The sequence below is a fragment of the Lithobates pipiens genome, unplaced genomic scaffold (genome assembly GCF_037356315.1).
Source record: "Lithobates pipiens isolate NorthernLeopardFrog02 unplaced genomic scaffold, aLitPip1_a1.2 Scaffold_19, whole genome shotgun sequence".
Classification (NCBI taxonomy): domain Eukaryota; kingdom Metazoa; phylum Chordata; class Amphibia; order Anura; family Ranidae; genus Lithobates; species Lithobates pipiens.
Genome location: NW_027507764.1, coordinates 121,799,301 through 121,823,172, shown reverse-complemented (window position 1 = coordinate 121,823,172; position 23,872 = coordinate 121,799,301). Strand labels below are relative to the sequence as shown.

Genomic DNA, 23,872 nt, shown 5'->3' with positions numbered 1-23,872 from the left:
CAGAGAATCAGACTGTCAAAATGAAGCTGTAGATTTCAGATAAAACTGAACAGCTTGAACAAAATCCAAGGAGTGAGGCGTCCTTTCCTTAGGAGTTTAGGATTAGGACAAAAAGATGGCAAAACATTGTCCTGAATCGGGTGGAACAAGGAAACTACCTCAGTTAAAAAGAAGGGCTAAGGCCTAAAAACCACATTATGCTGGTGAAGAATAAGGAAAGGTTCCTTGCAGAAGAGTGTAGCCAAAACAACACTCTAGGAACTGAAGTAAAGACAACCAAAAGAAACCATTAAACATATGAAGAGACAAATTAATCTCAGAGAAGCTTAAACAGAGGAGTATTTGAAACACACAACACCAATTTAAGGCCCACTGAGACAAAGAGGGCCGCACAAGTGGAACAATGTGTGTGACATGTTAAACAAAGGCTTTTATCAGGGAATGAGATGCAATTGGTCTCTGAAACAGAATGACCAAGGCTGAGATTTGCCCTGTGATTGTACTTAAGGCCACACTAGACTGAAGCAAAGCCAAAATGAGTCCCAAGACATACGGTCGAGGATGCAACTTGCGGGCCTCACACCAAGCAAAATAAGCCTTCCCTGACACACCTTCCTGGAGGTTGTCTTACTTGCCCTAAGAGTGGTAGGAATTACAAAGTCAGAGATGCCCCTGTGCTTTTAGGATGTGCGTTTCAACAGCCATGACATCAAAGCCAGTGACTGTAAAGTAGGATGGAAGATTGAACCCTGCAACAAGTATGGCTGAACACTCTCCATGGGCAAACTGGTGCAATTAGAATCACTGGAATGCCTTCCACCTTTATTCTGCACAACAAGAGAGGAAGATACTGCATTAGAGGAAAGTCATAAATTAGGGAGAACTGATCTCAAAAAGACACCAAGGCATTTCAATGCAAATGCCTGAGGATCCCTGGTTCAGGACACAAACCTGTTCAGCTTATGGCTGAATCTGGAAATCAAGAGATCCACATTCCCACCTCAGAGAAATCGCTACGATTCCACTCACCCAAGTTCAGCTGTTGGGGCTGAGAAAGTCTACTTGTCTTCTTTCCGCGTTCATGGGCTCAAACCGCTTGAATGGTTGAGCTGCGATGACGTCACTCCCGCACATGCACACGAGCCATGATTGTGGCACAGCATACTCAACGGGTGGAATCCTCAAGTGTACTGCCCATTGAGAGCGCAGTGCTCATGCGCTGGTGAGGTCACCGGCTGCAACACATTGAAAAATCTCCTAGATGATGCACGTTTAGGAGATATTTACTGTACCTCCAGCCTCCAGGTAAGCCTTTTTATAGGCTTACCTGTAGGAACCAGATAAAAAGAGGAGTTTACTACTGCTTTAAAGTAAGTAACACCCTTACCAAACTCAATAACCTGAACAGAGGTATATTGCACTCATAGAAATGTATTCCTCACTACAGAAAACCTGTTGTAACTGATAATGTTTCATTCATCTATGTCTCCCTTTGCCTGTCAGCCACTTGGACATCCAGAGGAAACACTGCTCAATCACTAGATCCAAAACTACTACTCCAAGCCGCCAGCCAATCTCCTAAATATCATACAGAAAGATAAAAAGGCTTTCATAGTGCAGTATATAGAGGCTTTATTGTTAAAACCGAAGGCTAAAGCAAAACAAGAGGAATCAAAAAGTCGTCAAAAAACACTCAAATTAATACAGCTGCTCTCTGTGAGGCAGCAGTGCATATCTGTGTGAAGTCAGTGTACTCAACTTTGCCCGGGAAGGTGGCATTGTCTGACTGCACTCTTACAGGGAGACCTTGAAGAGAGGCAGGCCAATACTGAACAGCTAGACAAATCACCCAAAGTTCTAGAATATTGATCAGCAACCTCTGTTCTTCCAACCGCCATGTTCCCTGAAGTGGTTCTCCAGAATACCTTCTCAGTCCATTAAGCTGGAATCCAATGTCAAAACCTACCTTTATCATAAGGAAGAATTTTTCGGCATCCAGGCTCTCCGTAGAGATCCACCATTCCAGAGCCAACCTGTTTATTCTGAGCCAGGTGATTGGGTAAATACAGGGATTTCGGACATTAGTTCCACACTCACAGGATATTGAGATATAATACCCCTTGAATAAAACTGGGCATATAGAACCACATCAAATATGGCCACCATCTTCCCCAGTACTATCATGCCTGGGGATGGCTTATGGCATATGGCTAGGGACTTCTGTCGAAGCAACATTTTGGTTTGTGATGTATCCAGGACTAAGCCCAAATACATTAGACCAAAGGCTGACTCCTGATGGTTGAAAAAACTCCAGCTTGTAATTTCTGGATGCCATGCTGCAGACCCATTTGTCTGTGACTTTCGTGTCAGACAGCCATGAAGGCTGATAAATGTCTCTCCACCTGCACCACTCAGGGCACATTACTGGGAATCCTCTCAATTGGGCAGCCTCTCAAACTGCTTCTTGCAGAGAAGTTTTGCCGACCAGCACTTGAGTCAAAGGATACTCTTCCTATGGTCAGACAAGGTTCCCAACCTAGACAGTTGCCATATGGAGCATACATTCACAGAACTGTGGTTACTTCTCCTAGATGTTTAGAACAACCTACCTGCCAAGTTCCTTAAAAACTGTGTGCAAGTGTACCTTGGAGAATTGATGCTTTTGTAAAAGCAATAGGGTAGACACACCAAATATTGATTGTATATATATATATATAAAAAAAGTTATACGAACAATTCATCAATATATACGAGAATATCAGTATAAAAACAGCGCTTATTTCTATAACAAAAAGTCCTTTGTAGAAGTCGTAATAAACAAAAAAATCAAAAAAATCACTAGACAGTTCCAAAATGTGCAGATAAGGTGCCTATAGTGATCTAATCAACGTTGTAAGGTGATCAAAGGTGCTGCCAAACTTTCTTCCACCATAAACCGGGAGTGCTTCACCACATGCGATGCGTACCCCCCTCGGGGGTTAAACTCACCAGACACAGCTGATAAGATAAGCCTTAAGGAGTAATCACTTCAATGGATATAGTAATATTCATATATATCCCCCTTTAGCGTTGCAGTCACAAGTAGTCCTCCAAGTATATCATAGAAATGAAACAGAATATATACATAGCATAATACTGTTTTATTTTTTAAAAAGTTTGACACATATCAGTAAAGTCACCCACTTCAATATATGCGTACATTAACAAAGAGTAACATCAGCGTTAAAATCGTGTACTTCACCGAATTAGCAATTCCAGAACCATTCACCAGTGTTCCCCTGTATACACTGGGTATCACTTCCTGGTCCGTGGTTAGCGGTGGAGCGCACACCTCACTTCCGGTAGCGTCGTGTAGGCCACGCCCTTATCTGCACATTTTGGAACTGTCTAGTGATTTTTTTGATTTTTTTGTTTATTACGACTTCTACAAAGGACTTTTTGTTATAGAAATAAGCGCTGTTTTTATACTGATATTCTCGTATATATTGATGAATTGTTCGTATAACTTTTTTTATATATTTTTATAAAATTTTTAATGGCTGCTACTATTGTCCGCTCTGCTGGGTTTTAATATACTCAGCAGTTACTATCAAATATAGTGTGGTTCTAGCATTTATTATATATGCAGGTATCCGCTTGAAGGGAAGTGTATATGTGCATGTATATATGTATATATATATATACTCTTTTATTTACGTGTGTGCGTTCACTGTTTAAGAGGGCTCACATACGTGAGTATATATATATAATTTTGGGAGGTGTATGAAGGTCTTAGTTTGGCGCAGAGAGGTATATGATAGGCCGTTTTAAAGTATACCAGCTGTTGTTTATATATATATATATATATATATATATATATATATATATATATATACATTGTGGCAAGATAGGGTTTTGTAGCCCAGTGGTAGTGCGAAAAAAGTGAGTTTACTCCATGCCAGGAACAGTTTTCAGAGCTTTCCTGCCCACTTGCCAACTTTTATTTAAAAGAATGTCAAAGTTCATACAGGTGTGTCTTCTCACGCAGGGGGTTCCCACCATTAATATGAACAAACCATAACATTGAGCCTCCTAGCTCTCTTGGCAGCTTTACTACTCAGCATGGGACCATAAAACACGTCATACTGTTCGTGCACAGATGCTGCACCTCAGCTCTGCTTATTTCCTTGCAGGTTCCCAGCTGCTCTGTCCCTGATGGACTCTTTCAGGCTCGAGCCTTGATCCATCCTGATGCGGACAGCATGGTGCTGACAAGCACCCCTGACTGCTGCCTTTACACACTCACCCCCTCGGGAGAGTGAGGCACTGACCTTTAATTCTGTCTCTCATATGAAGCCAGCACACACCTGTACCATTAGTGTGCTTGCTTCCTACAAAACCTGGCCTAAACTGCCTTATCACACAGTGGCAGGGGTGCGCACTAAATTTGGGCTGTCGTGTCAGTAAATTTCAATCTGGTAGGTTGGCAACACTGGAGCCGAGGGACATATCGGCTTCGGGGTGCTGAGATTGCGGGCTCCCTGGAGAGGTAAGTGCCTATATTTTAAAAGTCAGCAGCTGCAGTATTTGTAAAAAAATTGTCGGAACTCCGCTTTAAAGTAAATGTTCTCATGCTTAAGTGTCACCACTGGGGGCTGTATGGAGCAGGTACCTTCTTATGCTTTGTCCCATGATGTACTTCAAAAGAAAAGGATTTTACAGGTAAGCTGTTATAAAAATCGTATTTTGTTGCCAGTGGTTTAGACATTAATGGCTGTGTGTTGCGTTATATTGAGGGGTTTACACTGTTATTAAAGCTGTACACTTGGGGGGGGGGGGGGTGGCTGAGCGGCACATGTAGACGGTCGCTTACCTCTCCTGCTCCGCCGAAAATCCTGACAATTATCCGGTTTTATAGAGGACACGCTCCGGAACGAGCCCAACCGTAACCGCCATGATACCGCGGAGACGGCGACACGTCCCGTGGGGCTCTGGGACGCTTACATCCATGTCTAGGAGCAGCAGGGAACCCCAGAGTATGCAGGCCGACCTGTCTCAAGATGGCGCCTTGCCGCAGCGCTCCTCCAGGGATCAGTACAGGGAGGCAGCCCAGAAACTCCTTTATGGTGGCAAAGCTTCCAAAGAGATGCCCTCCCCTCCCTCAGGCACCGGGGATGCCATGGGTGATCAATCGGCTGCGGATGATACGGTCCCGCTGGAGGATGTTGAGGGATTGTCCCCTGCTTGGAACGCTGTGAGTACACCAAGGGATGGATTAGTGGGGCCTACTGCTATTCCCTCTTCATCTGCTGGCACTGAACCCACTCTCAGGGATATTTTCTCTGCTGTTACTGCTTGCAATATGTCTATCTCAGCACTTTCTACTGAAGTGAAAGGGGTGAAAGCTGAAATTTCATATGTGCGGCAGGACATGCAAAAACTAAGAGAACGCACAGCCGCCATTGAAGGCAGGGTGAGTGCTATAGAGGATCGGGACTTGCAATATAATTGTCACCTTACCGCGCAGCATGCGACTCGCCTGGATGACCTAGAAAATCGCATGAGACGCAATAATATCCGCGCAATAGGCATCCCTGAACGAGCTGAGGGAAAAGATCCTGTCACATTTATTGAGAACTGGCTAATTGCGGTGTTTGGCAGGGAGGCTTTCTCTCCACTTTTCGCAGTTGAGCGCGCGCACAGAGTCCCGTCCAGACCCCTACCACCAGGCAATCATCCCAGGGCCTTCCTCTTTAAACTGCTGAATTACAAGGACAGGGACGCCATACTGTCTAAGGCCAGGATTATGGGAGGCACGCTGGCTATCGACAATTCTAAGGTATCCTTGTACCCGGATTTTTCAGCCGAGCTGCAGAAGCAACGTGCAAAGTTTATGGATGTGAAGAAAAGATTGCGAGAGCTTAATCTTCCTTATGCCATGCTCTATCCAGCGTGCCTCAGAGTTGTTGCACTGGGGGAAACCCATTTCTTTGACAGGCCTACCAAAGCAGCTCAATGGCTGGACAGAGAAGATAGAGCCCTCCAAGCTAACCGTGTACAACACAACGCCCGGGCCTGAGGAGAGGGCCCAGGGATCTGGCGGCCGTCGACTGCCCTGCTACAACTTCCTTTGGCTCTGTGGGGGCAACTTGCTGGCTCGTTCTGATGGAGTTGATTTTCCCCTTTTCTTTTGCATAACTGCTTTTCGTCCTACATTATGAGCAAGGCGGCAGAGGGAGGTCTACGGTCACGGTATACCCCATACAAACCGGTGTATTTTACAGGTGCCGTTGAAATGAAGCTTCTAGTTGAACTAACCTGCGGGTTTCATGGGAGCTTCCCTCGCCTCCCCCCCCCCCCCCGGCAGTGGCAGGGGGTTTGTTTGTTATACGGCCCAAGAGGCTGGGGACCCTGTTGGTCCCACGAAAAGAGTTAAATTTGCTGACTGGTTACAACCACAAAGTGCTTAATATTTGTTCATGTTCCTGTTCTGACTCTTCCAGACTGATGTACCTAGCAGTCATGATATATGGCTACATACAGCTAACTGTTTGCATGTTGGCTGATTTTGATGCTCTGTTCACTGTAATCTTCTCTTTGTATGACGTCATGACTCTTTTAGCTATGAGGTGGTGCCGAATATTGTGTATTCCTCTGACATTATTTGTGATAAGCCCATATGGCGGTTGAGCTAAATGTCCTCACATGGAATGTGAGGGGCTTAGGTGCCCCGGTGAAAAAACTTGCGGTGTTGAGACATATAAACTCAATGAATGCCAGTATAGTGTGCTTGCAGGAGACACATTTTGCGGCTGATCCTCCTCCTTGCCTGAACCCACGCATGTATGAGGTTCAGTACCACTCCACGTATTCCTCGTACTCCAGGGGGGTAAGCATACTTGTTCGTAAGGGTGTCCGGTTCCAATGCTCTAAGAACCAGATTGACCCGGATGGCAGATATATTTTCCTACTCTGTAAGGTTCATGGGCTAACTTGCATACTGGCTAATATTTACGTACCACCGCCGTATTCGGCGGGGGTTCTTGGGAGCTTGGCGAAATTCATGGCGCAATATCAGGAGGTTCCCCTACTCGCAGTAGGGGATTTCAACAATTACTTAAATTATACCAAGGACAAGTTCCCCATGCCCAATAACATAGCAACAGGTGCTACAGGCTGTACGCCTTTTGCCAGGGTCCTGGAGGAATTGGGGCTGACAGATGTATGGCGTAGCAGGTACCCCGGACCTCAAAAAGTATTTGTGTCATTCGGCCTCTCATGGAGGCCTATCTAGAATAGACCTGGGTCTGGGCAATGACAGGATGCTGCAACACATTAGAGACTCCGACTACGCTGACAGACACCTTTCGGACCACTCCTCGCTTCGCATTCGGGTATCATTCCCTGACATGGTTGGGCCTCCAGTTTGGAAACTTAACCCCTTCTGGCTCTCGTTGTTCCCAGAGCCAGACCCACTTCGGGATGCGCTTAAATCTTTTTTGCTGGTTAACATCAGCACGACAAACCAGGGGATGGTGTGGGATGCATTGAAGGCCTATACGAGGGGGCAGTGCATATAAATAATCAATCGGATTAAAACGGATACTAAAGCTTGGGAGGTGACGGTGCGAGGTGCGGTTTCCGAAACGGAAGACAGGTATATTGCCAACCCCACAGATGACACAAAAAGAGCGTGGTTGGGAGCACAGTCAATGTCTAGGCAACTGGCATTGCAGTTAGCTGAAAATAAAAGTTTTTTCTTGCAACAAGCACATTTTGAGGAAGGTGAGGTGACTGGTCATATGCTGGCAGTTTTGGCGCGAGCGCAACAGTCATCTTCTACCATTTCGGCTATCTGTGATGACCAGGGGGTTGAATACTCTTCCACCTCAGACATTGTTCGTATTTTTAAAAATTTCTACGAGGACCTGTATACATCTAAAGTGAGGCCCACGGAGGAGGAGATTGGGGACTTTTTAGATAAAAGCGACCTCCCAATCCTATCACTAGAAGACACGGACATGCTAAATGCACCACTGACAGAATCAGAATTAGGGGTAGCTTTGTCGCACTCCCAAAACAATAAGTCGCCGGGGATGGATGGCCTACCATCTGAATTTTATAAAAGATACTCTGGTACTTTGCTCCCCACCCTTTTGAAAGTGTATACTGAGGCGCTTGATAGGGGGTCCTTGCCGGGCTCCATGAATGAGGCAATTATTGTAGTCTTGCTGAAGCCAGGCAAGGAGGCCAGTTCCCCGGGCTCATATAGGCCCATATCCTTGCTAACAGCAGATGTTAAGCTGCTGGCTAGGGTATTGGCAAATAGACTGGCCAAGGTCATACATAAAATAGTGCATAAAGACCAATCCGGATTTATCCCTTCCAGATCCACAGCACAAAATATTAGGAGGCTCTTTTTGAACCTGCAGATCCCAACTGATAACACTGGCAATAGAGCAATTTTTTCCCTTGATGCAGCTAAGGCCTTCGACAGTGCCCAATGGCCTTACCTGTGGAAGGTGTTGAGATGTGTGGGACTGGGTGATACCTTTATTAAATGGGTCCAGTTGTTATATGCTAAGCCCACCGCGAGACTTCGGGTGAATGGGGAACTGTCAGAGCCATTTTCATTGTACAGGGGCACTCGACAGGGGTGCCCTCTATCACCCCTGTTGTTTGCCCTGGCCCTGGAACCCCTGGCGGCTAGGATACGCGGAGACAAAGACATAATTGGGTTTCAACGCTCCTTGGGTACGGATGTGGTATCCCTATATGCTGATGATACCCTGCTCTACCTGGGAGACACGCAGGGCTCTCTGCAGGCAGGTATGGCCCTCATTAAAGCTTTTGGGGACTTGTCAGGGTTTGCCATTAATTGGGATAAGTCGGTGCTGATGCCATTGGATCCCTTGCCCGTCCCAATACCTGAATGTGCAGCAATGGTCCAGATTGTCACTGAATTTAAGTATTTGGGTGTCCAGGTAACCCCGGACCCATCCCACTATATTGCGCGCAACTTATCTCCCCTTCTCACCAGGTTTAGAAATAAATCCACGGCCTGGTGCAAATTGCCTTTATCGGTTGCTGGGAGAATAAACCTAATCAAAATGGTTTGGGCTCCGCAATTATTGTATATTTTTCATAATTCCCCGGTGTGGATCCCCAGGAGATGGTTTGAGAAAATTGAGTCGCAATTTAGGGAATTGATATGGCGCAAAAAATCAGCTAGGATTAAATTGTCAACCCTTCAGTATGATAAGGAAGAAGGTGGGATGGCGGTCCCGCACCCCAAGACTTACTTTTTAGCATCTCAACTGCAACAGCTGGGAGGGTGGGGACTAATAGACCTGACCGACCCTATTCGCACGCTGTTAGATGCGGAGGGGGACAGCGAGAAGGCACTTACGAGGTTGGAGGCGGGGTATACGCATTTGGATTCGATGGCTCCCACTGTGAAGCTGTTGAATACATTATGGCCTTACATTAAAAAGACACTCGGAGTAAAAGGGTACCTGCCAGATACACCTATATGGCACAACAAGCAATCCAAAGAACTACAGAAATTAAAAGGCTTTCAAAACTGGCAAAAGGGTGGGTATTAAATATGTCTCCCAGCTGTATTCTGGTCATACATTTAAATTGTTCTCTGACATCCAAACGGAATTTGGGATACCAAACAACAATTTTTACAAATACTTACAGCTGCGCCATGCACTACAGGCACAGGAGAGGACCACTGTACTGCGGCCGACAGATCACGCTATTGTTCACTCTGTTTTTATCAGGACGGATAAACGGGGAATGATCTCTGGCTGCTATAGTGCGCTCCTTGCACGAATACAGGACTCTGCTAAACTGCCATGTAGACAGGGGTGGGAGGCAGATCTTGGCCCCATGGACGGGGAAAAATGGGAATTGTGTCTAGCGGCAGCCCCTCTGGTCTCCCTGACGGCGTCTCACAAAATATCACAACTGTACCTATTACATAGGGCCTATAGGACACCCAAGAGGCTCCATAAATGGGGCATCAGAGACTCCCCCCTATGCCCAAAATGCGAGACAGACCATGGGGATCTTCTCCATATGCTGTGGAAATGCCCCAAGCTTTTTAGATTCTGGAAGGAGGTTATAGCCACGATATCAACAGTATGTGGGGTGTCTATCCCAATGGACCCGGCTGTTTGTTTGCTGGGTGCGTTGGAAGATGATACACTAACCTCTCACACACGCACAGCAATCTTACGATTACTCTATATAGCACGTACACTGATTGCTCAGCGGTGGATTACTCCGAGAGTGCCTACCAGGGGGCAATGGGTGAACAGTGTGAACAAATTACTAATTAAAGAAAAATTGACATATCAACATAGGAAAGTCCCACAAAAATTTTATTCAATGTGGCAGGGATGGCTGGCCCCCTACCAACTTATCAAGGACAGGCTGATTCTGGGATAGGTACTCGGAGCACGATTGCCCAACTGTTACCAAAAGTCGCAGGGAGCAGGCCGTACGTAAATATGACATTTTTGCTACTGGAAGAAGGAACACAGTAATATTAGCTTACTATGGAAGCCTTAATATAGCATGTGTATACGAGAACTTAATCAAAAACAAAAAATGTGGTTGTAACACTTGTTGTCAGTATGACAGTTGGTTATGGTTTATCTATCTATGACACGGGATATTGGAATTGCTGCACAGTGGATGGTTTGATGTATTAAGCAATGCAGAGGCAAGACAATGGAGAGTATATTGGCAATCTCAAACAGGAAAATGGGTATGATTAGTGAGTGTAGCACAGGAGGTTACATCTACCAATACAGGGGACTGTATCGAGAAAGTGGACATTTGGGATTTGACTCCTCTCCTGATGTTTCTCCTGTTCCTGTAATTTATATATTTTATATATTATATATATGTTTTTTTTCCTTTTTTTTCCCTCTCTGTCTCTGTATGCACTGCCTGTTGTATACCATGTAATGTGCAGCAAGCGAAATAAAAGTTATTTTCTGATTTAAAAAAAAATCTGTACACTCAATACTTTACATTGTATCAAAATTTTATTTCTTCAGTGTTGTTAGATGAAAAGATGTAATAAAATATTTACAAAAATACGAGGGGTGTACTCACTTTTGTGAGATACTGTACATACATACATACACACACACAGTATATATAAAAACATTTTCTTTTCAGTATCAACTTAAATATGTAAAATACAATTTATTTAACAAATCAGATTTGATTTAGAAATTATGCAAACATATAAGGCACATGCTTAGGACCAAAACTTAAAAATAAAATAAAAAATTGAACACATAAAAACAAGAAAACCCTGGCAGCAGAACAGATGGGTATATACACCATAATGAGAATTATGGCTTCAGACAGCTTTGAGCCTTTTCCAGTATTTCCTTTCTAATTCTGGGATATGTGGGGTGATCTTTAAGAACCTAGAATAAAAAAAACCTTTAAATTACACACTGTACATTACCAGGTTTTTCCAGAATACAAATTTATTTTCCACGCTTACCTTATGACAAATATCTATGGCATCCACATATTTCTTGTCCTTTAAATAGTTAAATGCAAGCCTAAAACCTGAAAACATGGGAAATGTCAATGTATATTTAAAAAATTTGCAAATGTACATTTTCAATGGCAGCTAAACACAAGATACCTACTGTCTGAAATTGCAGGCTTGCTACCAGTGGCGGAACTACTAGGGTCGCAACAGTCACATTTGTGACAGGGCTCTGTCATTCCGCCACTGTCAGGGGGGGGGGGCCCAGCTGGGTTGCTAGTCGCACACGGCTCTGAGCTGAAAGCGCGTCTCTCTTACAGCTCAGAGTCTGTGTTTTATGGAACACTGCCTCCCATCCTCCCCTCCCTCTGTCTTGTCTCACACGGGATAAGAAGAGACAGCTGATCTCCTCATTTTACCCCCACCACTCTCCTCCTGTGTGTGCTCTGTGGAAAGTGTGAGCTTGTGAGCTTCAAAGTTGACTGCTTATAGGTGGCACTGATGGGCACTGATAGGTGGGATTGATGAACACTGATAGGTGGCACTGATAGGCAGTACTGATAGGCGGCATTGATGAACACTGATAGACAGCATTAATAAGCGATGATAGGTGGCACTGATAGGTGGAATTGATGAGCACTGATAGGCAGCATTGATGAGCGATAATAGGCGACACTGATAGGCAGCACTGATGGGCACTAACAGGCAGCATTGATGAGCACTGGTAGGCTGCACTGATGATCAGGGCACTAATTATCAATGTCTCTCCTTTCCTCACACAGACACATCATGGGAAGAACGGGGTGCCAATAACCAGCAAGTCTGTTTACATGTGATCAGTTGATCACATGGTAAAGAGTCGCTGTGATTGCGCTGGATGCACATCCCAGGGGACATGTGGGAGGCAGGGTTCTGGCAGGATGTCCATGGATGCCCTCCCAAAATTGGAAGCCGCTAGGGCTCGGATGGAAGGGGGGAGGGGTCAGGGGTGCCCATCATGGTTTCTTGCACCGGGCCCTGAGGGTTCTAGTTACGCCTCTGTTTGCTACTATCACCTATGAACAGGGCAGGACTTAGGGTGGTGGGGGCCCCTGGGCTTGAGTCACTTTCGGGCCCTACCTTCTATACATTATCGGATTTATCGGCGTATAACATGTACCCGAAGTTTAGGATGGGATTTAAAAGGAAAAAAACTTTTAGGAGGGAAGTTTAAGTAAAAAAACTTACATTTAAATGCCCATCAATGCACCCTTATCAGTGTCCATCGGCAGCCTTGCCCATCCATCTGCAGCCTTGTCCAGTGTCAGTGTAGCCTTGTCATTTTGCAGCCTTGCCCCAGTGTCATTTGTAGCCTTGTCATTACAGTCTTGAAGTTTAAAAATGTCGTATCTCGGTGGCTCTCGGGTCCTCTTGGCGGCTCTCGGGTCCTCTTGGCAGCTCTCGGGTCCTCTTGGTGGCTCTCGGGTTCTGTCGCAGTCCCCGAGTGGAGCAGAGAGTATCCAAGTGTACTCGGCTTGGCTCACGTTCACGCCCACTCCCTGTGTTATGTCCATCATAGGGCGGGACTGGGGGGCGTGACTGTGAGCGGAGCCGAGCCGAGTACACTCGGCTATGTATCTCTGCGGGGCCCCCTATTTGGTGGGGCCCATGGGCTTGAGCCCAGTCAAGCCCAATGGTAAGTCCTGCCCTGCCTATGAAAGTTACATTTTTACAGCGTAATTTATCTATTAATCAAAGAACTTTCCCCCTCTCTCCCCCCCCCCCCTTTTTTCTTTCCCTCTATTAATCCCCACTTCCCCTTTTTTCCCCTTTTTTTGCTGTTCTTTCTTCTTCTATCTGGTTTTCCCTCCCTCTCCCTTTCTTATCTTTTTTGTCCTGAAGGGGAGAGGAAGGGAACAAAAGTTAAAGGTTTATGTTTGAAACAATATAAGTTGAATTATAAGATTGATACGTTTTACTTTAGCTGCCTTTGAATTGGGGTATAGATAAATGAGTTATAGAGAAATGTAAATGAACATTGTTTTGATACTATTTACAGTGGTGTGAAAAAGTGTTTGCCCCCTTCCTCATTTCCTGTTCCTTTGCATGTTTGTCACACTTAAGTGTTTCGGAACATCAAACCAATTTAAACAATAGTCAAGGACAACACAAGTAAACACAAAATGCAATTTGTAAATGAAGGTGTTTATTATTAAAGGTGAAAAAAAATCCAAACCATCATGGCCCTGTGTGAAAAAGTGATTGCCCCCCTTGTTAAAACATACTATAACTGTGGTTGTCCACACCTGAGTTCAATTTCTCTAGCCACACCCAGGCCTGATTATTGCCACACCTGTTCACAATCAAGGCATCACTTAAATAGGAGCTGCTTGACACAGTAAGGTCCACCAGAAGATCCTTAAAAGCTACACATCATGCCGAGACCCAAAGAAATTCAGGAACAATTGAGAAAGAAAGTAATTGAGATCTATCAGTCTGGAAAGGGTTATAAAGCCATTTCCAAAGCTTTGGGAATCCAGCGAACCACAGTGAGAGCCATTATCCACAAATGGCGAAGACATGGAACAGTGGTGAACCTTCCCAGGAGTGGCCGGCCGCCCAAAATTACCCCAAGAGCGCAGCGATGACTCATCCAAGAGGTCACAAAAGACCCCACAACAACGTCCAAGGAACTGCAGGCCTCACTTGCCTCAGTTAAGGTCAGCGTTCATGCCTCCACCATCAGGAAAAGACTGGGCAAAAATGGCCTGCATGGCAGAGTTCCAAGGAGAAAACCACTGCTGAGCAAAAAGAACATCAAAGCTCGTCTCAATTTCTCCACAACACATCTTGATGATCCCCAAGACTTTTGGGACAACATTCTGTGGACCGATGAGACAAAAGTGGAACTCTTTGGAAGGTGTGTGTCCAAGTATATCTGGCGTAGAAGGAACACTGCATTTCATAAAAAGAACATTATACCAACAGTAAAATATGGTGGTGGTAGTGTGATGGTCTGGGGCTGTTTTGCTGCTTCAGGACCTGGAAGACTTGCCGTGATAAAAGGAACTATGAATTCTGCTGTCTACCAAGAGATCCTGAAGGAGAATGTCCGACCATCTGTTCGTGTACTCAAGCTGAAACGAACTTGGGTTCTGCAGCAGGACAATGATCCTAAACACACCAGCAAGTCCACCACCGAATGGCTGAAGAAAAACAAAATGAAGACTTTGGAGTGGCCTAGCCAAAGTCCTGACCTGAATCCTATTGAGATGTTGTGGTATGACCTTAAAAAGGCCGTTCATGCTCGAAAACCCTCTAATGTAACTGAATTAGGACAATTCTGCAAAGATGAGTGGGCCAAAATTCCTCCAGGACGCTGTAAAAGCCTCATTGCACGTCATCGCAAACGCTTGGTTGCAGTTGTTGCTGCTAAGGGTGGCCCAACCAGTTATTAGGTTTAGGGGGCAATCACTTTTTCACACAGGGCCATGATGGTTTGGATTTTTTTTCACCTTTAATAATAAACACCTTCATTTACAAATTGCATTTTGTGTTTACTTGTGTTGTCCTTGACTATTGTTTAAATTGGTTTGATGTTCCGAAACACTTAAGTGTGACCAACATGCAAAGGAACAGGAAATGAGGAAGGGGGCAAACACTTTTTCACACCACTGTATGTGTTTTGATATAGAATACATGGTATTGATTTTCTATTCTGAAACAGCAATAAAAATAAATAAAGGTTCTCTAGTACAGTAATGCCGCATACACACGATTGGAATTCTCGTCGGAAAAAAATCTGATGGTTTTCCCGACGGAATTCCAATGGAATTCTGCTCAAGCTGTCTTGCCTACACATGGTCACACCAAATTCTGATAGTTTCCGACCTTAACAAACCAGATGCACATGTAAAATAGCCAATACATTTTCATTTAGATTACACTCACCTATAACTGCGCTGGACTGACTGCTATAATTCCAGGCAAGATTGTAATTAACTGCAGCATCTTTATATGACTGTTCCTTCTCCATAATAAAACCCAGGTATTCATATGCTTTGCAGCAAGACTAAAAGAAGAATATGTCAGTTATTTTACAGTAACATACCATGAACATATTTACAATACAGGAAATAACAGCAAATTTAAATGGATATATGTAAATGCAAATCAAATTCGTGTAAATCAATTAAACATTTGGCACCATCATTTAAGCATTTAACACTATTTACAGCCTTAAAAAAAATGAGATTTATAAACAGTGGAACTACAGAAGCCCATCAAAACCTTTTTCATTGTTTTAAAACAAAAACAACAGCAGTCATCACTACAGGAAAGGAAAGTGAATCTCTGTATTGGAAGCAATTATAAAATGCTAGTAGAGGTTCTGGCCCTTTCCCACGCTGAAACACTTTGCTCTGTGTATAGTGTGAACTGCTGTGCACTGTGCTGGGCCTAGTATGTGCACGTATGTAATGTTTGTGGCGGATAGGTTTGCCTCTGACTACATCATGTCTTGAGGGTTTACTTCCTCCGTCCTCAGTGGACTTCACTGGGAATCAGAAAGTGACATCAGGTGCTTCTTATGAAAGGTAAAAATGGGAATGTGTGAACACACCCTAATAATTCTTGTAACATGCTTGTATCTTCAGCTGTAGATTTCCACTAGAGGGGGGTGGGTTGAGTACGTACCTGATTTGACAGCTACCCGCTCCTTCTTTTGGTTGACCGCTGCAGTGATCCACGTTAAACCCCCCCCCCCCCCCCCCGGCAACCATCTGGGACACATCACAGGTCCCAGAAGGCTGCGGGACCATTCACAAAGCTCAGCGTGGCTCGCGCAGAGGTCAAAAGGCTATAAAACTGCAAGGAATCATAGCTGGCTGACGAAAATAAACATGCCGGCGCCAGAGACTGGAAAACTGATGAAGAAGCGGTTCAGGTGAGCACGCCGCTGAACCCCTGGACAGGTAAGTGTCCTTTTATTAAAAGTTAGAAGTTACAGTATTTTTAGCTGCTGACTTTATTTATTTTTTTAAACAGGGTAAAGATCCTCTTTATTGTAGTGTGTGTATAGAACATAAATGAAATGAGCTAGAAATAGGGGGGAAACACTCTGTAACCCACACAGTTTATGAAAAGGTTGATTTAATACTAGTTTGCAAATAACAAACCTTATTGTAGTTAAGGCATCGTTTCAGCAGTTCTGTAGCTATGTCGTATTTTCCTGATTTGATATATATATCTGCAAGCAGCAACCAGCTCTTCTCAAGATCTTCAGCATCTTCCATTGTCCAGGTAGCTTTGGTCAAAAGCTTTAACTGGTTTCTTGCTCTGGGTGTTTGCTTTAGAATCATGAATGCTTGGGCCATTGCTAGAAGGACCGAGACATTCCCCTTCTGCAAGTACAAGGAATGTAATATACATATCAACGTCAACTACATGGGGAGTACATGAGACAATATAACAGGACAAGATAATCAAAAACAGTGAAGTTACTTTTTATTATTCAGAACTAAAGGATTTAAAGGTACATTACCATTACACAAAGTTTATGTAAAGACATTTTTTTTAAATGTATTTTGTATAGTGTAGGGGAGGATTAAACACTCTATTAATTTTATTTTTTCATCCGTTTCTCAGTTGGGGAAATTCGCCCCTCTTTTAGTTCTGGTGACCATTGCCTCCGAGACAAAAAGTGAAGGAAAATCCAAAAATGTTGTTACCAGAGCAAGAGGTAAGGGTAGATCATCCAATGATAACAGATGTTGAGGCGATGATATCTAAAGGGGGATTTCTACTCTCCACTCACCGTGGAAAGATTTGTTCCCGTTCCCCTCATTTTCTTGCATCTTCAAAACAGGAAAGGAAAATCTCCCCAGAGGGACCCAGACAGGAAGAAATAACCTGATATGGGTTTAACCCCTTCCTTACGCTCCCCAAAACAACAAAAATGGCCTATTTATGGTATATAAATGCAAATTCTGAGAGTTGCTGGAAATCCAGTATCTAGGAGTTCTTGTTCTGCAGGCCGGTAGTCCTAGGATCAGATTTTTGCCTACTTTATAACATGGAGACACCAAGTATATGTATGTGCATGGGTCTGCATAAGCATGGAAGATACAAACACTGACTGCCAAAAGGATAAAACCTGTCCAGAAGTATTCTGATAGCTCTGCTTATTCTTGTATAAAAGCATTTTTTTTTTAAACTAAAATGAAGACAAATTGAGTGAGCTTTTCTAGCTTGAGCACTGTAACATTTTCTGACTAGTATCAGAAATGTTCCAAAATAATTCACTTGTTGAATTGGGTTGCTATTTGAACCCCTGGTCTTAATAAACTGTACAAATACTTAATATTTCTGAAGGTTAGGCTCACAAATACACAGATCTGTCACATTGTGTTTTGGTGTGCCTGGTGAGCATCCAATGCTGAGCGCTGTTCACATAGGCCTCATTTCTGCAGCTAAGCCCTGCCTTTAACATTTAATAATTAAGTGCCTGAACCTTTAGAGGCTGTTGATGATATGACAGCATTACTGTCATGTTTATCATAAGTTTCTTAACATGATCTAGAGCAGAGTTTCTCAAACAGGATCCCAAGAGAGGTCCCAAGGGGTTCTGCAGTGATCTATCCATCAGTCACAGGCAGCTGATGGGTAGATCACTTTCCACTCTGCCAACACATGAAGAGCTACGCAGGCTGTGATAACCCTGGTTGTGGCACGCTGTTCCCTGCCCCCCTTACCCCATCCATCCCAGGTGCTTGTATGTGACATCACATGCAATGGATGAGAAGGAGAGGAAGGTCCAGCAGGGAACAGCACACCACAAGAGGACTCATCACAGCAGCTTCCTTGCATCGCTCTGTTGTGAAAGAAATCTTTGGTACTGTAGTGTGCCCCATAATGTGCCCTTCTATGCGCCCTGCTGTGTGACCCATAAAGTGCCCTGCTCCCATGTAATGTGCCCTGCTGTGTGCCCCAAAAATGTGCCCCGTTCCTATGTAATGTGCCCCACCTCTATGTACTATGCCCTGACTCCATTAAATGCCCTGACTCCATTAAATGCCCTGCCCCGATGTATTATGCCCTAGCCCCATGTAATGTGCCCTGTTCCTGTGTAATGTTCTCTGCTCCCATATAATCTACCCTGTTTCCATATAACGTGTCCTGCTCCCATGTAATGTTCCCTGCTTTGTGCCCCAAAATGTGCCCTTCTCCCATATAATGTGTCCTGCCACATGTAATGTGTCCTCTTCCCATGTAATGTGTCCTGCTGTGTGCCCCATAATGTGTCCCATTCCTATGTAATGTACTCTGCTCTCATGTAATGTGCCCCACCTCCATGTACTATGCCCTGCCTCCTTTAAATGTGCCCAGATCTAATGTATTATGCCCTAGTCTCATGTAATATACCCTGCTATCATGTAATGTGCCCTGTTCCTGTGTAATGTGTTCTGCTCCCCCCCCCCCCCCCCCCCACACACACACTGCTTATCTGAGCATCACTTTAACTGACATTAGTACGGTCATGCGACGCTGTACCCAAACAAAAATGACATCCTTTTTTTTCCCACAAATAGAGCTTTCTTTTGGTGGTATTTGATCACCTCTGCGGTTTTTATTTTTGGCGTTAGAAACAAAAAAAGAGCGCCACTTTTTAAAAAAAAGCATTGTTTGTACTTTTTGCTATTATAGACATCCCCCAAAAAAATAAAAAAAAAAACACATTTCTACATATTTTTCTACATATTATTGGTAAAAAAAAAATCGCAATAAGCATTTATTGATTTGTTTGCGCAAAAGTTATAGCGTCAACAAAATAGGAATAGATTTATGGCATTTTTATTTTATTTTTTTGTTTTACTAGCAATGGTGGCAATCTGCAATTTTTAGCAGGACTGTGACATTGCGGTGGACACATCGGACACTTTTGACACATTCTTGGGACCACTGACATTTATATAGCGATCAGTGCTATAAAAATGCACTGATTACTGTGTAAATGTCACTGGTAGGGAAGAGGTTAACACTAGGGGGCGATCAAGGGGTTAAATGTGTTCCCTGCAGGTGTTTCTAGCTGTGTGGGTATGTGACTTACTAGAGGAGGAACCAGATCGCTGTTCCTGCTTAGTAGGAACACACAAACTGTCTCTCCTCTCCTGCCAAAATGGGGATTTGTGTGTTTACAAAAACATATCCCCGTTTTGGCTCTCGTGTCCGCGATCGCGCATGGCCGGCAGACATCACGACTGCCGGCCACGTGCATCGTGTCCCCCGGCGTGCAGCGGGTACACACGCCTGCTTGAGCTGTTCAAAGGGTCCACGTACAGCTACAGTGATTCGCGGGAACGTGCCAACCTGCCACAGTATAATGACGGTGGCTGGTCGGCAAGTGCTTAATTGTTTCTATTATTTAATGCTATTTTTCTAAATAATTGTTGTTCTATCAACAGATAACTGAGTTGTAGATGTGAACATTATTTCAGGGATTCAACGAGATCTCAAACTTTTTGCCAAGGTTCCTCCAAGGTTGCAAAACCCTAATTTAGATTCAATGGTTCACTCTAAACTGGTTGACACAAATACATAGTAAGGTTTAATACCTACAGTTATTGTTTAAAGTGGTTGTAAACCTCTTAAAGCGGGATTCCACCCTAAAGTGGAACCTCCGCTGATCGGATCCCTCCCCCCCTCCGGTGTCACAATTTACACCTTTCAGGGGGGAGGGGGGTGGAGATACCTGTCAAAGACAGGTATTTTCACCCACTTCCGGGCATAGACTCCCGTGGGAGTCTACGGCATTTCCTGCCCTGCCGCGCTGTCTGCTGGGACACACACGGGTCCCAGTGACAGCGCGGAGATTTCCTATTGCGCGGCGCGGCTCGCGCATGCGCAGTAGGGAACCGGGAAGTGAAGCCGATTCACTTCACTTCCTGATTCCCTCACCTAGAATGGTGACTGCAGCAGCCGAGAGCCGAGCGATCGATCGGCCTCGGCTGCCGGCATCGCTGGAACCCGGGACAGGTGAGTGTCCATTTATTAAAAGTCAGCAGCTGTAGTATTTATAGCTGCTGGTTTTTAATATTTTTTTTTTTTTGGTGGAATCCCTCTTTAAGTGTAAAATTAAGAAAGCATATCTTTCTATAGTGTGTACTAGCTTCTATCCTAAGCACCTAGTGTGATTTCTGGCTGCTCTGCGATTCCTCAGCTATCTCCATGAGTCACTTCTGACAGTCTCTATGCCAACACCAAATATTATCAGGAAATGCCCCTCCCCCTTCAGTACACAGCAGGTGATTGACAGCCACAGCTGTGCTTGTTTCCCTCTGAGACCTCCACTCAGGTTTCAGATTACACTCAGCTCTCTACTGTGTAATGTGTGATATCAGATCACTACTTCTTGCCTTCTGGAGCTGAGAAACGCTGTGCAAATTATGTACTTTGCATGGCTTTAAAGGAGAGAAATCTGCAGATAAGCAGGTGCAACTTATGTTGGAGAATTGAAGCGTATTAAATGCCTAAAATCTCGTTCAAGGAACAGCAAGTACTCACGTTAAGATCTGTATTTAATAATTATGTTACAAATTTGGTGGATAACGTAAACCATACACGTACTGTAGAGAGAAGTTATTATTATTATTATTATTATTATTCACGATTTATATAGCGCCAACAGTTTACGCAGCGCTTTACAATGTATAGGGGGGACAACACAATTACAGTACAATACAAAAGGTACAGGAGGGCCCTGCTCATAGAGCTTACATTCTAAAGGGAGGGGGTGGTGGTACAAAAGGTAATAGCTTAAGTTAGGACTGGATGTACATTACCTCTTTAATTGCCATTTCAGCTAATGTACTAAGTGCTGTTTCCACATTGGCCTTGTCTTTAGTGGCCACCAGGCAGGAGCACTGCAGCATTGTCAGTCGTTTCTGGCCCAGCATAGTTTGGGGGTAGAACTCCTTCAGCAATTTCTCAGCTGTCCGAATACCCAGCTTCTCCGAATCTCTTCTTTCTCCTGATAGGCTGAACACAAGAGGAAAACATACTATACAGGGTTCTGTCTCACAACAGGCATTATTCAGTGACAGATCCAAACGATGAACTACGTTAACATTCATTGTTGCCCACAGCAACAAATCAGGTTTGCTATTTTACTTCCTTATTGCACTGTAAGGAGGAAGCAGAATTTGATTCGTTGCTATGGACAACACATGTTGTTTGTGACATTTCTTCTTTCACTAACTGACAAGTATGGACTTTCAGGACTTATTTATTAAATGTAAGTACATGAGATTAGAGGTGATGCCCAATTGTGAATTAGATTTTTCATTAACCCCTTAAAACAGGAACAATATACTTGGTTATTATAAACAATGATGCTACACTTACACACATTCTGCCTAAAAATTATGTCATGTACGGTTTTGAGTGGCAGGCATTTTGCTACAAGCGACAAGACGCTCAGATGTGATCAAGGCCTATTGAAAACAATATGTTTTTGTTGTTGAGCGTTTTTGAGCTACGAGCTACAAAATGCTCAAGTGTGAACAGGGCCTGACAGAGGTTCTAACTCTTCCCCAGCATATGCTAAAGATATAAACTTTAGGTGAGCTACTGTCAAGGCTGGGCTCAACCCTTCATTCTCAGAGCTGGCCGCTCAGCTGTTGGCTAAATGCCAGCTCCTATCTTTCCACAGTTAATCAGCTGTTGATGATATCCTGCTTGTCAGTCCTGCCTACTTAAACCGCTCAGCCCAGTGGATCTCTGCCTTCGCCTTGGTCAACATCACAGAGACATTCTCCTGCATTCCTGTTTAAAGACTTGCTTTGCTGACATCCCTGCTGGCTCCAGATCCTGCTTGCTGTTCCACTACATTGATCCCTGACTTCTGGCTTGGCTGACTATCCGTTCCGGTTACTGAACTTTGGCTATGTTTTGACTACGTTTGTTCTTTTTACTTTTATTATTAAAAAAGTTTGATTTAACTGTACTTCTGTCTTGGTCTGCTTTCATGGTTTCTGACAGCTACAAATTTTACAATCTGATGGTGTTTTCTCTGTACAGTCTCTTTTCTGTTAACTATGTAGTACAAGATGCTACATAACAATCCAATGCAGTAGGTCTTCAGACTATATACTTGGAAAGCGGATTGTACAATCAGTTTGTGATGTGTTTGGGCGTCTTTAGAAATTCACTTTTCCTGTTAGAGCAGAGATGTGGCCACTACTCCAATGTACTGTCCATAGTAGAAAAGTAGCACATACAGTATGTGTCTGTCTGTTGTATGAACTGCCAGAGACACATGAGAAACAGAAGGGAGAGACAACAGAAGGCCGCAGAGACAGAAAATCACACAAGGATGAAGCATGCAATCAAGTTTACAAGCACTTTCAGACAACACGGAAGATACACACAATCAAAGGTTACCCTGATAATTATAGCACAATTACACAAGATGCATGATTCTCATGTGGAAAAGAAGGTAAGTACCTTACCTTACTAATGTTTGATTCTCTAGGGCAGCCTTTCTCAACTAGGGATCCCTCAGAGATTAGGGGTACCATGAGCACTGACAGTTTGATCTTCTTTCTAAACTGACCACCAATTCTAGGGATCTCTTTTTCACTGATCCATAATGTAAGGGGCACATCTCCCACTGACTACCAACATAAGGGGGCATTTTCCCTTTGATTTCCAATGTAGGAGGCCCCCTCTCCCACTGACCCCACATGTAAGGGGCCTTTTCCCAACTAAAAATGTCCCTTCTTCACTAGGGATGAGCCGAACACCCCCCGGTTCGGTTCGTACCAGAACTTTCGAACGGACCCCACGTTCGTTACGAACGTTAGAACCCCATTGAAGTCTATGGGACTCGAACGTTCGAAATGGAAAGTGCTAATTTTAACGGCTAATATGCAAAGATACTGTCCTAAAAAGGGTTTGGGGACCTGCCTCCTGCCCCAGGGGACATGGGTCAATGCCTAAAATGTTTTTAAAAATGTCCGTTTTGGCGGGAGCACTGATTTTACTGACAATGAAAGTGAAAAAAAAAAAGTGAAATATTCCTTTAAATATGGTGCCTGGGGGGTGTCTGTAGTATGCCTGTGAAGTGCCACGTGTTTCCCGTGTTTAGAACAGTCCCTGCACAAAATGACATTAAACGGAAATAACACCATTTAAAACTGCTTGCGGTTTTAATGTTATATCTGGTTCCTGCAATATGGTTGAAAATCATTGAGAAAAATGGCATGGGTAGCCCTCCCTGCCCATTACCAGCCTATTTGGGTCTTGTACGCATATTAAGGGGAACCCTGTACCCATATTAAAAAAAGGAAATGCGTGTGGCCCCCAGGCCCTATATACTCAGAACAGCAG

At 44.0% G+C, this 23,872-nt stretch overlaps 1 protein-coding gene across 3 annotated transcripts in view; it reads right to left on the bottom strand.

Annotated features, from left to right (window-relative positions):
• Nucleotides 1-11,023: 11,023 nt before the first annotated feature.
• Nucleotides 11,024-23,872, bottom strand: part of TTC21A (tetratricopeptide repeat domain 21A) — a 108,777-nt gene continuing 95,928 nt past the window's right edge. For all 3 annotated transcript variants that reach the window (XM_077491212.1, XM_077491213.1, XM_077491214.1), the window contains 5 exons: nucleotides 21,325-21,520; nucleotides 16,663-16,887; nucleotides 15,437-15,557; nucleotides 11,516-11,583; nucleotides 11,024-11,435 (listed from right to left, as the gene is read on the bottom strand). In XM_077491212.1, coding sequence (XP_077347338.1) covers nucleotides 11,358-11,435; nucleotides 11,516-11,583; nucleotides 15,437-15,557; nucleotides 16,663-16,887; nucleotides 21,325-21,520 — 688 coding nt within the window. In that variant the 3' untranslated portion in view covers nucleotides 11,024-11,357. The remainder of the gene's footprint in view (nucleotides 11,436-11,515; nucleotides 11,584-15,436; nucleotides 15,558-16,662; nucleotides 16,888-21,324; nucleotides 21,521-23,872) is intronic.